We start from the raw sequence: 14,086 nt of genomic DNA, 5'->3' as shown, positions 1-14,086 counted from the left end.
GTACACGAGACACGGAAATCTACACATTCCAAGAGAGCCTGTCGTGTCTCGTGCAGCTAATTTATAACGTATGTGTTGCTGTAGCTGTTTCGCTGTCATCTCGATGGAATAGAAATAAATCTCGAATATCCGCGAATGTGAAGTGTATATGTAATGAGAAGCGACGCGCGCTTGGATGGCATCCAGCGATCCAGCGCGGATCAAAGAAGAAGTTGAAGAGGGAAACACGGGCCGCGGGTAATGAGGGTGAAGAACGAAGTGATACGCGCGAATACACGCGGATTTTTTTGCTCACGGTATAATGCCTGCAAAGAATGTAATTCCGAGCAGCAGAAGTTAAAAGCGTGGCCGCCGCGGTGGCACACTGAAAACTAGCGAGACTATCCCTTCTCTCGGTGCCACGAAAGCGCTTGTGATGTCGGCGCAAACCGCGGAAGCTGGCCTCGACGAGCAATGTCGCCCAGTCTTACGACAGCCTTCTTGCCGGTACGAACGAGAACTTCGGCCCCGTTGTTTTCTCCTTCATCTCGACGATATACGTCAACGGTTCTTCGGAGAATCGTTCCGCGCCGACCGGAGCTCAGAAACTCGCGCAAAACGCGCGCGATGCACTTCTTCCACGTGAAAGTTTGCCATAACCGCGAGTCGAGTTATGTACTCTTCGATGATTGAAATTAATTGCCTGTCAAACTTAATGCTCGCAAAGTGGTTGTAAAACAGGACTGGTCCTCGCGAATTCTGGCTGGTTGTAATCGCGCCGTGTCTAATCAGGTATATTATCCGGTATGCTGTCTGTTTTTGTGTGTATGTGATCGGTTACTTTCAACTTAATGCATCAGTGAATGCCGAGCGCACGTTATTCAGCCTCAAGCCTTCGTATATTTGTCTACCAGTTTTGTTAGCTTTCTCACTAATCTATTGTACAATAATAGCTAGTTTAAAGAATAACAGATAAGATCTTAATTTACTTTTAACAATTTGTTTAACTGATTGGTTATAATGATATGATAATTATAACTTCACCACAAGTTCGTAATCAAATATTTGCCAAGATGGAAATATGTTACGACACCCGACACTTGCGATGGTTTTTTTTCTACTACATTATTATTTCGAGACAGCACAAGAAGCAATTTCTATTTCAAAGAATTATTCATCTCTTCATTTAGTCAAATCGAATATTACTCCGTTTTATTTGCTCCGTTTTTTAATGTAAATTTATATTTATTGTCATATATTTGCATCACTTATTGAGAACTTTTATTATTGAATATTTGTGTATAGATCAGTTTTTGTAGTTAATTGCCAAAAATAAATTCTCCAATTGTACAGAGTGGATAATAAGTGGATTAAACTCATGCATACACATACGCAAAATTCACGCATACTCGAACGCACATTTACGCACACGACGACACGCGCGGTGTCTCCTGATCACCGGTACAAATATGGTGCGATCGTCTGGATGGTGCATCGAAAACCATCAAGCACCGCGAAAGTTGCATCTGTTGCGCGTGCATACGATCGGCGATTAGTTACGTCGTACTGCACTGCGCCAGGAATGTTAATCAGTAGTTTAGCGCGGCGCGCTTTATTAACTGTGAATTAAAGTTAGTCAGTGTTTCGCGGTATGACGGCATACGTAAGCGTTCGGCAATGCGACAGCATATATGCACCGATGATATGCAATTTACGAGCGGCTGGATATTTTAAGAATTCTATGCTTGTGCATATTTCAAAGCTCGTAGATAGATAAGGAGAGTCCGAAATAAAACTTAACATTTCGATATCCATTGCGAAGAGTTATGCACCGTAAACTTGCTTGATTTAAATTTTCCTACTTAGACTAGATAACGTACATGCAAATGTTTTGTCAATAGATTTGCTTTAGAATGTGAAAATCCTTGAGGTCATGCAAATCTATATAAGCCAAATGATCCGCACCTTCAAATTGAGCAACAAGAAATTCGGAGTAAATCACGGAAAAAAAGGTTTTGCTGCAACAGCAAATCTATTTGTTAAATATAGGACAACTAACATTTTTTGGCTGCGAGAGCTAATTAATTTTGCAATAATAGCAAAACCTTTTGTTGCAATAGCAAAAAGTTTTGCTGAACTTTGCTATTGCAACAAAAGGTTTTGCTATTATTGCAAAATTAATTAGCTCTCGCAGCAAAAAATGTTAGTTGTTCGTATAGTAGCAATCCTTTTTTTCTGTAATCTTATATAAAGTACAGTAAAAAATTAGAAATAAAAAGCCGGAATAAAATAAAAATTGAAGTAAAATAAAATGTTTAGAACGAAATAAAAATATTTAGAGTAAAACAAAAATTTGGAGTAAATCTTAAAGAACGAAATTAATATGAGAGATAAGGTTTTTTCTTTAAAAATCGCATTTTATGAATGAAAAGCAAAGCTTCGAAATTCGATAGTGACTGAGTTCTCTTTCAAGGGTATATTGAATTCATTGACAAAAGTGAAAGATCGCAAAATTGTGCGCTCGCTTGATTCGTCAGACGAAGAGCATGGAAAATCGAAGAGATGATGTCATTTTTTAAACGATAATACGTTCACTGTGCGATGTACAATGTGTTGATATATGCGCGATGAATCATTCAAGTGGTTTGCTGGTTCGCTATTTAATGGTGCAAATATTTTTGCCGATGCAATGCACTTCCTTTCCGCAAGAATTCTTAAAGCATAACATAATACTTAACAGTACATATTACATTAAAACAAAAGAATGCTAAAATGAATTTTACAAGGTGTACAGAAGAACTCTTAATGGAGAGACATTTTTCGTCAAAAACATACATATAACTTCAGAAATGTTGTACAAAGAATAACAAATATTTCCAAATCTCTTACGAGAACTCACGCGATCTTTGACTATAAGCAACGAGGATAGTGCTATTCATTTCTGCCTCACCTTGAATTTGCTACCTTATCAGAAAATGAAACAGATCCGATATTCTATACGATATAGCTTGTTAAAATGTAATTGAAATAGCATCACATACATTCTATTATCTTATTTCTTTTATCACATTTAGGAAGAAATTACATTAAAAAATCGTATTATGTTGTATTATACTTTAACAAATTTTTATCGTCCAAATTTCCCACCTACAAATTCTGTATAGCTTTAACGAACATTAAAATATTTCAGTTGCCATATTATAATCTCAAAATTCAAACTTTTATATCGATATCGAGGATGTATTCGGGAATGCTGTTGCAGACACGGTAAATGGTAAGATGGAGAACTGCGGAGGCGGCCAGCGCCTGCCCCCGGACGGGGACGAATTTCCAGCGGCGTACCAAGAATTCAGCAACAGTAGCAACCAGCCACCGTACAGATATATCGCCGCGACAAGGACAGCGACGATAACCACGAATGGCGGTGGATTGTGCAACGAGAACGAGCCGTTCCGTGCCGGCGAGACTCTTAAAATGCTCGCGAACGACAGCAACGTTGTCGGTTCGAGGAGCATTATTCTACCCGATAGCAAGATGACGTTCGCAGGCGCTGAAAACGTGAGGCAGGATATAAACAAAGCCGCTCTGGCAAATATGGAGAGCGTCCGGTCCGAGATGGGCAAGGCTACGTCGGCCAATATGGATAATATATGTCAAGACGTGAAGTCCACCGAGATTACTAACGAAGAGAAAAAATCATCTTATCATATCTCGGAAGATATCGCGAAGAAAAACGCTCCCGTCGTCTCAGCGGCGAATTCTCTTTATTCTTGTCAGACGACTAACAGCAATTTAATGACGAGCGAGAAGAAAATGGAGATCGCCGGATATTATCAGAAGGACGTAACGACGATCGAACAAGTGCCAAGCCACGTGGAAAAGGACACGCCTGTTGATATGCCACCGCCTCTACCATTGACAGGTACATACTCATTACTTACCTAGCTTCGAATTAATCCTCTCCTCCGTCCTTTTTCTCCAAGAAGCAACGTTAACATACCAGAAATATATTATTAAATTATTTAATTCAATACTTCCGAGAAGATTGATTTCTTCTTCCTTTGAAATCATCTCGAACACATTGCATTTTTACATCATCTCCGCGTTTCTTACATCGTTATACCTCTTGTAAAAGTACGTTGTATTATTCGCAGGTCCGCCAAAAATCGAGCAAACAGTTTTGCACGCGAGAAACGTTCCTACGACAGAATCGCCGCAGAAAAAGTTTTCCTTGAACGGCGATCTCTGGCGACAAGACGACAAGTCTGAGCGATCTGTTCGAGACAAAATTGCCATGTTCTCGTCGCAGAGTAGCCTTGACGCGCCCCTATTTCCTAATACCGTGACAGCGGCAGCAGCCACGAGTAACAGCAAACAACGCCTCTCCAAGTACAAGTCCTCCGAAGATGTTTGCTGCAATGACAAGAGCAACGGACAGAAGGATCGACCGTCTTTCTTCCCCGACAGGACGCAGAGTTCTTTCGATCTGACCGATTCGGCCAAAACTATGACGGGGGATGATTCCGCGAAGAAATATAGCCAGAGGTCGCCTAGTTTGTCTCAGACTATTCAACCTGCTCTGTTGAGTTCAATCGCACACACTACGCGGGTCCCAAAGACGCTACCAATCGTTCCGCCGAAAACCACATCACTGCCAAGTCCGTCCTCGTACGACAAGCAGAATTTCTTAAGTACAACGACGAAGAATTATTGCGCAAGCACCGCTGAAAGCGGCAATTTGCAGAACGCCGTGTATTCGAGTAAAACTGTGGGTTCTTGTAGCAATTCTAGCAACTCGGTCAAGACAACGAGCACGCCTTCATTAGCGCGAGCTACCAGCTTCTCAGGCCCGACACCCTTCACGCAAAATCGAGATTCTCTGACAACCGATTCCATCAGTAACTCACAAATCTCAAGGACGAATTCTTTGGCGTCCACGTTTAGACGACCCGGAGAAGATGTGAGAAAAAACAGCTTAAATCAGCTGATCGAACAGAGACGAAGATCGATATCGAAGCTACGTGGTCTGGTTATACCGGAAAAAGATACCGTGCCGATCGAGCAACCTATCGTCGATCTACCGGAAATCAAATCACGAGATTCGATATTATTGCATCAGGTAAGATTTTAAATATAATGCAATTCACCAAATTTTGTAAAAATTTATCAGCTATTATTTTGAGAAATCAATTTTTTTGAATAGACATCGGACTTTTTATATACAGATTGGTGGAAAGAAGCAATTAATAACGAAGATTATGTTATTTATAATATCCAACATCTTTATACTGCAACATATGTTATCTAGGTATAAATATGTTGGACATTATAAATAACGTAATCTTAGTTATTAATTGTTTTTTTCCACCAATCTGCATATAAAAAATCCGATGTCTATTTATGAATAACATTTTTCTATATTTTACGCATGCAGAAATGTTCAAAATAATGCTACGTTGAATATACGTTTTTCTTTTCCAGATACCAAAGGCAAACATTCAGGACAAGTGGGGGTCTCAAAGTTCCTTAACCAGCAACGCCAGCACGGCGAGTCAGCCCTTGAAAGCGACAACGTCCTTCAAGATGCCGGCGCCTCAGATCCACTCCAAGTACTCCCCGGCTTTCAAGAGAAAGTCTCTCACGGTTTATGGCACTTCAGTGACAACGAGCTCCGCGATGAACGGCAGCAGTCCGATGAAAAGTTCACAATCAACCGCGATGCCCACGTTTTCGGAGCCGCCGAAAAGCCTGGAGAGTATTTGCAGCCCGACGAGAAGCGATTACAGCTTCGAGTTTGCCTCGACAACTAGTTCACCGGATGGCACGCGTACTAGGCCGAGGACGATGCAGAGGAAAGCTCGCTTGGATTACGATGACTCCGATAACGATTCGGCCGTGAGCAGCTCTCAGAGCAGCATATCTCGCGGCTTCAGTCCGCCGATGTCTCCGGTACCATCGGAAAGATCCACCATCTCATCGGAGAGATCTTACGTCTCCGCGGAACTGAACTGCCAACGTCGACCCTTGATCGCGGACGGTTTGAGTAGAATCGCAGTCGCGCGGGATATCAGAGATCCAATTGTTGCATCCGACAAAGATCAATTTGCCTCCAGGATAGGTGTTCTCGGTGAACGGACCTACCTGGTCGAGAGATCGTCTTCCAGCAGCAGCGGCTCGAATCCGCGCTCGCCACAGCCGAACGAGCTCGTGTCGAGGAGCTCGCAGATCCCTCAGAGACAACTGAGGCGGTCGAACAGCACCGATACAAATTGCAGCACGTCCTCGACGCTCACGTCCGGATCTCAAGCCAGCGCCGAGTCCCTATCCCGAAGAGTACTGAAGCCGCAAAGCGTGGAGGCGATAAATCGGAAGAACATCCTAGCGAGTGCCAGATGCCGAAGTGGCAGGGATCTGAACGGATCGCCGCTAATCCAGCGAAAGTTCTCGGACGACGAAGATGCCGCGAAAGGAGCCGTCGAGAACGGTGGGGTTATTCATCAGATGAGCAACAACTCAGGGAATGATCCCGCGAGGAAACAAGAGGTCAAGATCGCCTACATAGAAGTCACGGATCCCTTTGCGGAGGATGAAAGATCGTTTTCGAAGAAGGCGGAGAAACCTAAATTGCCGCCTAAAATGAGTTTCCCGCCGCCGGCTGTTAGACCGCCCAAATCCGAATTGTTGGAGCCGTCGAACGATCTCAAAATGTGGGTTCGAGCGGAAGTGAAGACTTTGGCTCGATCGATGGAAGAAACCTCGAACAGCAAATACGACAAGAGTCCATCCGTCGCGACTCAAAATTTGGAAACGAGAAATAATCGTGGGTCCGTATTTAACGAACCTGTTATTAAAGCATCCAACGACGCTTTGTCTTCGAAGACCAGAACTGCGGTGAGCGATACGAAGGTGGCCGCGGTGGAAATGTCGAAACCGCAAAGTAGAGCGAGTTTAACTCCCAGAAAAAGCATGGAAGACCAAAACGATCTCCTGACGATCTTAACGACGAAGAGCCGCTCCAGATCAGCCATACATGTCGACGAAGGGACTTTCGGTAGGTCGAAGAGCCAAATGAGCCTGGAGGATATACTTGGCGCTAAGCAGGATTTAAAATTGCTCCGTGCGCAAAATACGGAGTCGAAAATCGAGAAGAACGGTGCGATGACAAGCTCGCCGGTGAAATCTGCTTGGGAAATCTCAAAGGAAAATCGATACGGTAGAAGAGGCTCCACTACTTCGAACGAGTCCTGGTCGGAAGACAAACCCTTCGTCTCCAAAATACCTACCTTAGGGAGACCCAAAGCCGCCGACAGCGGTGACGAAACGACGGAAAGCGTCGAAAGAATAAAAAGCACGACGGTGTCGAAGATTCCGACATCCCGTGGCCTGAATCGACGCAGCGCCAGCGTCACGGACATGAAGAAAGCCCTGGAGAAAATTGACACGAGTCCCGCGCACGGCCAGCTACAGCAGAGCGCCAGCAGCACTCACAATCGATTTCCAAGTCTGGACAGCAGCGTGGACGAGAACATCGGGACGGAAATGGACACCGACAGATGCTACGGCGAGCAATTCGGCAGTATCAGTTCGCTGGCTAGCAGCACCAGTCTGATCTCGCAACAGGAACTGGCGCAGCTCGTCGAGGAGGCGAGCTTGGAGGAGGCACGCGGAGCGCACGACGTCATAGTCGTTCTTCTCCACAAGGAGAATCCAACCGGCAGCGTTGGCATCACCTTGGCCGGCGGCGCGGACTGCGAGGTGAAGGAGATCACGGTTCACCGAGTGCTGACACACTCCATCGCGGACAAAGACGGCCGGGTGCAGCGGGGCGATAGGATTCTCAGCATAAACGGTCGGAGCACGCGAGGCCTCACGCACCGGGAGAGCATGGCGGTACTGAAGCAGCCGAGATCGGAGGTCGTGCTGGTCGTGTCGAGGGTCAGGATGGAGGAGGGCGGTAAACTGAGGTCGCGGACCGCGAGTGTCGAAACCATCGTCGAAGGTAAAAATAAGGATATGCGTTTCTCACGTGAGAGAACTCTCACGATCCGTTTTGACGATAACGGAATCGGTGTAAATAAGAGAACTCGGATTCGCACAGGGTTAGAGACGAATGGAAACGTGGAGGACACAGCGTGGGGACCACCGTCGACCGTGGCGGTTTACAAGGACGGAGCTGGCCTGGGATTCAGCCTGGAAGGCGGCAGGGATAGTCCCCTCGGGGATAGACCTCTAATCATCAAGAAGATATTCACCGGTAAATTTTGTAGCAGATCTTCGTGTATAGTACATTTGCGATCGTAATATTACGTAAAGAGTAATGTAGTCCTTTGCACGTGTATAATGATCGTTACATTAAAATGATAAAAATAAGAATAATGATTGTTTATTCGACCCAATTGGCCACCTTTATTTAATACAGTTGTCGCGACGTTTTAACTATTGATTTTGACCCTTTCACAAAGGTTTTTTTCACTGATTTTTCATGACTTAGGTTTACATTTGAAAAGGACCAAAATTAATGTGGGCGAAACGTCGTGACAACTGTATTAAATAAAGGTGGCCAGCTGGGTCAAATAAAAAATCACTATTATTAATTTACTGGCAAAGTAAAGTTTCATATTTGGTTTGATAAAAATAAGATAATAGGAATTATATAATATGCTATCTCAGCTTGATCTTTTACGACAGGAGGTGCTGCCGAGAAAACGGGTGCCTTAAAAGCCGGGGACCAATTGCTCGAAGTAAACGGTAACGACGTTACGCGAATGTCGAGGATAGAAGCGTGGTCTTTAATGAAGAAGCTACACGACGGTGAAGTGAATCTCCTAGTCAGGCATCCTGCCACCAAATCCTCGTGAAGGAATACGAAATCCCGATCGCATGATGCAAACGGAATGTAGAAATGTGCCAACCAAGCGACTGGATAATTTTTCGATCGATATTTGTTACGTAAGCATAATGGTTTATAAGGTATGTTATATTGATTTGTTTTGTTCGAGAGATTTTAGATGTGAATCGATATTACGCGAGAGGCTTTTTCTATCGTGTTTGTAAATTTAAATAATATCGCTGTTTAGTCAAAAATCGAAAGCTCAATCTCGCCGATTTATAAAAAGAAATGAACTATTTCTAGAAGCGCTTAAATGAATCGATTATACATTTACTGTTCTAATTATTACATAGTCATCTATTATAAATTTAATGGACAATTTGTTAATTAACAAAAAAAAAATAAGAAAAAAATAGCAAGTCTGTGTGATTTGCTAATTTATTTTGCTTTCTGATCAGACGTCTCGTAGATCAAACGTACATACGTCTTGTGCATGCAAATAGCAATAAAAAATAGTACAGTAAATGTACTTTTTAAATATACAATGCAAATTTGCGGTGCAATGCAATGGTCTCGATATAGTTTCACCGCAATAGGGAATCAGTATCGCGAAAAGAGACTTAACTGCTGCAAATTTCCAATCTAAATCAACAATGCAAAGTGCAATATCATAATCAGCATAATCAGCAATGATTAAACGTGGAATAATATTTTTGTTTTGTGGATTTCAACGAGAAGTAGCGATACAGCATCTTAATATAGCAATATGTGTTTTGACAACGAAGTATATATATATGGGAATTTCGATGTATGCCATACGCAAGCGAATCGTAATGTTACTGGAATGAAGTATAGGTAGGCATGTCAATTAATCATTTAATTAAGGCGATGCGTCTCGTTGATACGAATCGCTCGTACGACATTAATTCCATAGTGCCGGCCGTGCAGTAATAGTTCGAATTAAGAATTTGCGACAAGCAAAATAGCTGAGTAGATAGTTAATAATATGAGCCTGATTGTAGATCGCCTATTTCTAATCAATTTTACCGTAGCCACCCCGTCGCCTTACTATAGTGGTTCCTGTTACGTTAGGATACAAACGATAGGATATTTTTGTACGAAACGGTGGTCAGAGCCGATGTGTTGTGGCGTTGTGGCAACGTGAGAGAAAGTAACGCGAGAGATCGTTTCAGTTTTCTAACTTTTAAAATGACTTCGATTAAACTTTAATTAACTTAATTAACGATTAACTCAACTGGCAGCAACTTTCTAACAATATAAATTGTTGTTCTTAATCGAATTTTTCTTCCTATGTATTAAACAACAAAAAATCAACTATTCCATCCACGTTAACAAAATAGTACTGCTTGATGAGATAATCGTTAATTATCTCAATCGGAGATTGATCGAGGTCTCTTACGCAATAAAATCACGTGCGCAATAGGTTTATGCTAAAAAGTAGATCGAGTTTCTCAAGTAAGACTTTGGATCACTTTCAAGCTAACTATGGTGCGCTTTTCAAAAATGTTTAAATCAGTTTAGTTAAACTGGGGGTCGATTATGTGTGTATCTTAAAACCAGGTAAAAATTACAAAAGTGAGAAAATTTACTAGAGTATTTACTAGAGTAAATCTGTTCACGATTTGTAATTTTTACTTCGTTTCAAGATACATAATCGATCCCCTGATGTAGTTCATTAATAAAAAAAAGAATTTAATTTAATAGTAGTCATATGTATAATACGCAGTATGTATATGTATATATACAGGGTATCCCGGGACTTACCCCTGACAAACTGCGGAAGTATATTCTACAAGTAAAAATAAGAAAAAATGTTATATATGAAGTTTGGCTAGAAATACTTTATTACAAAGTTATAAACAAATATTGAAGCGGAACATGAAATAGGTAAAAACGGTCCTCTGACTTCTGAGATCTCCAGATTTAACGCCTCTTGATTTTCACTTATGGGGAACTTCAAAAAACAAAGTTTACAGTACAGAAGTGATCATATTGACAAGAAATATTGAAATGAAACATATAGGTAACAATGGATTTTCCATTGTACAGAATATGAATAAAACAAAAATCAATCAAAAATTGTCTAAATTGTCGGGGTTCAAATTCTTACTAGAGAAACTTTATTTAAAAAAAGGCCATTTTGACGCCATCTTGCTATTCGTAATAACGAATAATTTTAAATTTGCTCGCGGCATGAAGAAAGCGCCGACCGCTGTAATGAAATCTACAATCAAATCGCGCCAATTAAATCTCGCACGATTTTTTCAATAGCTTCCGTGAAAGCATTCACGAGATCATGCTAATCCTGATCATCTCGATGAAGCCAATGCACCGGTAGCGGCATAATAATATGCTCAATCACGCGGGGATACCGCATCACCGCATACGTGAATAAAATAATACCGCTCGCGGCGTGCGTATGTCGAGATATTATCAGAAATTGTATTATCGCGAGGCGCGACGCTTTGCGCGATTAGTCGTTTCGCAGCTGTAATAAGGATATAACGGGACGAAACGGAAGGTAATTATTTCAGACGAGGGAAAGGAAGATGGCGAACGGCTGACGTTAAAGACGATCCTCATCGCCGCGCGCGCGCTTCATTTCCCGATCATCCTCACCTGTTGTATCCTTATTAAGAATGCAGCGCTATAAAGTTCGACTCACCGATCTCGACGAAGAGCACCCGGAAGCACGAGGCACGAGGTGAAACGGCACTTCGCGTAAACGCGCGCTTAATCCGCGCGGCGGTGGCTCATCTCCTCATCAAACTGACCGTTAAAATCGCCGCAGTCCGGCCGTCCGGCGTGAAGTGTGCCCAATGCCCATAGACGGATCCATATATCGATCTATCGAAATCTACATTTTGTAATTCGCCGATCCGTTCTATTTGATTTGAATTCTGAGAATTGAGATGTTCGAATGTTAAATCGAAACTCGCCTTTCGTATTTCAATCCTCGAAATACCGTTTCGTCTTCTCCCCTTCTTGCCGTCCATATGGCCATAAATTTTTAAATTGACATTGAAACGCGGACCGATCGATCGTTAGTTGAATCTCAATCGCAATCAGAATTACGAATGCGCCGAGTTAAAAGGGAAAAAGTGTCATACATAACAGATTATTAATATAAAAGAATATATCGGAATATATATTTAAATGTAATACGAAGCGTTTCGGGATATGCATTTATTAAAATTTTGTGCTGTGATATATGTGAGAATGACACGATTTAGTATAAAACAAACAACTATTGATTGAGATACTAATCAATATTACTACGTATTTTAATCCAATGTAAATTCGTTATATATATAAAGCACTGAATTGTTCGTTTTTTTTTATTGTTTAATGTTACAAATGCTCTTTTTATTGCGTATTTCCTATACAAAGCGTTGCAAACAGGGACACTTTATAATATAGCTTTTGGTAAAGATAATATAGCTTTTGGTAAAGAATTTCTCAATATAAATAAAAAGAAAGTTATAATTCATATTGGAAAATGTAATTTCCGCGCACTTTTTTCATTTAAAAAGATTGCGAGAGATGGAAGGTTTCTCGAGTTATATTAAAAAATATGTTTTCATCCCTTTGTTCGCTTAATATATTTATTAAATACTATAATTGTACATTGTGAAAATAACAGCGAATTGTATATAACAATGATTAATACCAATAAAATTTCTTTGGAACACGATCTTCCTTGATACCCATTTCATCCATGATATCCATTTCGAAGGTTTTCAATGCCGGCTGCAAACAAAAAAGATGAATTTAATATTTTATTTCAGACATTTCTACGCAAAATTTGCTTATGTCGCTCTAAACGTTGCAGTAAAATTTTCGTTTATTAAATATATATATATATATATATATATATATATATATATATATATATATATAAAACTTTTCAGTATAACGAATTCTACAGATAAAAAAAACGCGGATAAATTCAAGATATTTTATATTTTACATACTGCAAAAGTTATTTTTTCCACGTCAGCTTTAGTTGTATCTTTTGCCTGCTCTAGATATAACCGAGGGATCCTGTAATTTATCGTCTCTTTACTCGAGACAGGAATGGGAATTAGTCTACCACTTCTAACGGATACGCGTACACGCTGGCCATCCTCCGTGTATCGCCATTCTACTGGAGTTCCTTGCCTGCAACGAATCAAGTTGCACTGTGCTATGAAATATCGGTACTATATGTTCATCTTCGTAAAATGAATTCTTTAAAGAGATACTCACATATCTGAAGGGTCGACCAACTGCACCTGCGAGGTCACCAATAGCGGCTGTTCCTGCTGCAAGTATAAACCAGGAAAACTTTTACTCTTCATAGTGCTTGTCAGCTTCGTGTTAAGTCCTTCGACAATTATCCAATTCCTTTCTTGATAAATATCTTTTACAATCCCTTGCTTTCCTTTATCTTTTCCTACTAAAACCTCTACCTAGACAAAAAATATATAAATCTGTACAAATAATGTACTAATTATATATTAAAATAATATTACCGACATCATCTCCTTTATTTTTTATAAAAATTCTACCAGCAAAATAACGTACTCTATCACCCCGGAAGAAGCTCCAATCCTTAATAGGTTCCACGTGAACAAACTTATGGTATACTCCAGGCGCATTCTGACGATGAAATTCATGAGTCCACGGACGATGTATAGAGAAATGAAATCGTTTTCTTTCAATCGTGCGTGGCAAATAATTCGGCTTGCGAGGTGTCTTCCAGTAAACCTTGTTATAACAATAAATTATAAATGTTAAAATTAATAAATAACAAGATAAAAAATTGTCAGTAGAATGAATCGCCGATTGAGTTAATTGGTGTCACTTTTAAATATTGCGAGCCCAACATAGCATTGTTTTTTTTTTTTTACATCTGACAATTGTGCAGACCTGTGCCATAGCTCGTTCTATGTAGCTGTCCGGTAAATTTGAGTATTTCTTCGACCATTCTGCCATGCGTCTTAACAAGCTGGACGTAAATCTCATGTCTACTTCCTCGAACTGCACCAAAATTATTTTTACCCTTGAACACGATTTTCTTGCGTTATTTTTAAAATACCAATATATGCAAAACGTGCAACCTTTTTGGTTATGTTCACACGCATAGAATAAGCGCAACTGTGACGCGCGCGTTAGGGAATTTTCAACTATTAAAAAATGATGCTTTCAAGAAAAATATATTGTTCCCTAATCTTCTTCTTATCAATAATTTCCCACATTAGCTTAATTTTATTT

General features: G+C 40.8%; 2 protein-coding genes across 3 annotated transcripts in view; one reads left to right on the top strand and one right to left on the bottom strand.

Moving 5' to 3' along the window:
- The window catches only part of Bbg (big bang), a 43,095-nt gene extending 30,571 nt beyond the window's left edge, over positions 1-12,524 (top strand). The window contains exons 7-11 of one of the 2 annotated variants that reach the window (XM_071713366.1): positions 3,242-3,901; positions 4,134-5,098; positions 5,461-7,978; positions 8,078-8,233; positions 8,668-12,524. In XM_071713366.1, the coding sequence (XP_071569467.1) occupies positions 3,242-3,901; positions 4,134-5,098; positions 5,461-7,978; positions 8,078-8,233; positions 8,668-8,837 (4,469 nt within the window). In that variant the 3' untranslated portion in view covers positions 8,838-12,524. Of the gene's footprint in view, positions 1-3,241; positions 3,902-4,133; positions 5,099-5,460; positions 8,234-8,667 lie in introns of both variants that reach the window. The other variant, XM_071713365.1, reaches the window with a different exon arrangement.
- Mrpl24 (mitochondrial ribosomal protein L24) lies at positions 12,418-14,078 on the bottom strand. Its single transcript, XM_071713371.1, has 5 exons — positions 13,742-14,078; positions 13,397-13,579; positions 13,079-13,281; positions 12,805-12,991; positions 12,418-12,580 (listed from the first exon to the last, which is right to left on the bottom strand). The coding sequence occupies exons 1-5, from the start codon at positions 13,835-13,837 to the stop codon at positions 12,494-12,496; spliced, it is 756 nt and encodes a 251-aa protein (XP_071569472.1). The 5' UTR covers positions 13,838-14,078; the 3' UTR covers positions 12,418-12,493.
- Positions 14,079-14,086: the final 8 nt, after the last annotated feature.

The sequence above is a fragment of the Temnothorax nylanderi genome, unplaced genomic scaffold (assembly GCF_030848795.1).
Source record: "Temnothorax nylanderi isolate EJ_2023f unplaced genomic scaffold, tnyl_v1.0 TNYL_tig0123_pilon, whole genome shotgun sequence".
Lineage (NCBI taxonomy): Eukaryota > Metazoa > Arthropoda > Insecta > Hymenoptera > Formicidae > Temnothorax > Temnothorax nylanderi.
The sequence above is the reverse complement of the archived record's forward strand: the minus strand, read 5'-3'. Positions and strand labels throughout refer to the sequence as shown.

Bases quoted from the DNA above. Each gene is read 5' to 3' on its own strand.
- Mrpl24 (XM_071713371.1), bottom strand. From the start codon at position 13,837: ATGAGATTTACGTCCAGCTTGTTAAGACGCATGGCAGAATGGTCGAAG. The intron at 13,580-13,741 runs GTCTGCACAATT...TGTTATAACAAG, and splicing joins TAGAACGAGCTATGGCACAG to GTTTACTGGAAGACACCTCG. The intron at 12,992-13,078 runs GTGAGTATCTCT...GATTCGTTGCAG, and splicing joins TTGGTCGACCCTTCAGATAT to GCAAGGAACTCCAGTAGAAT.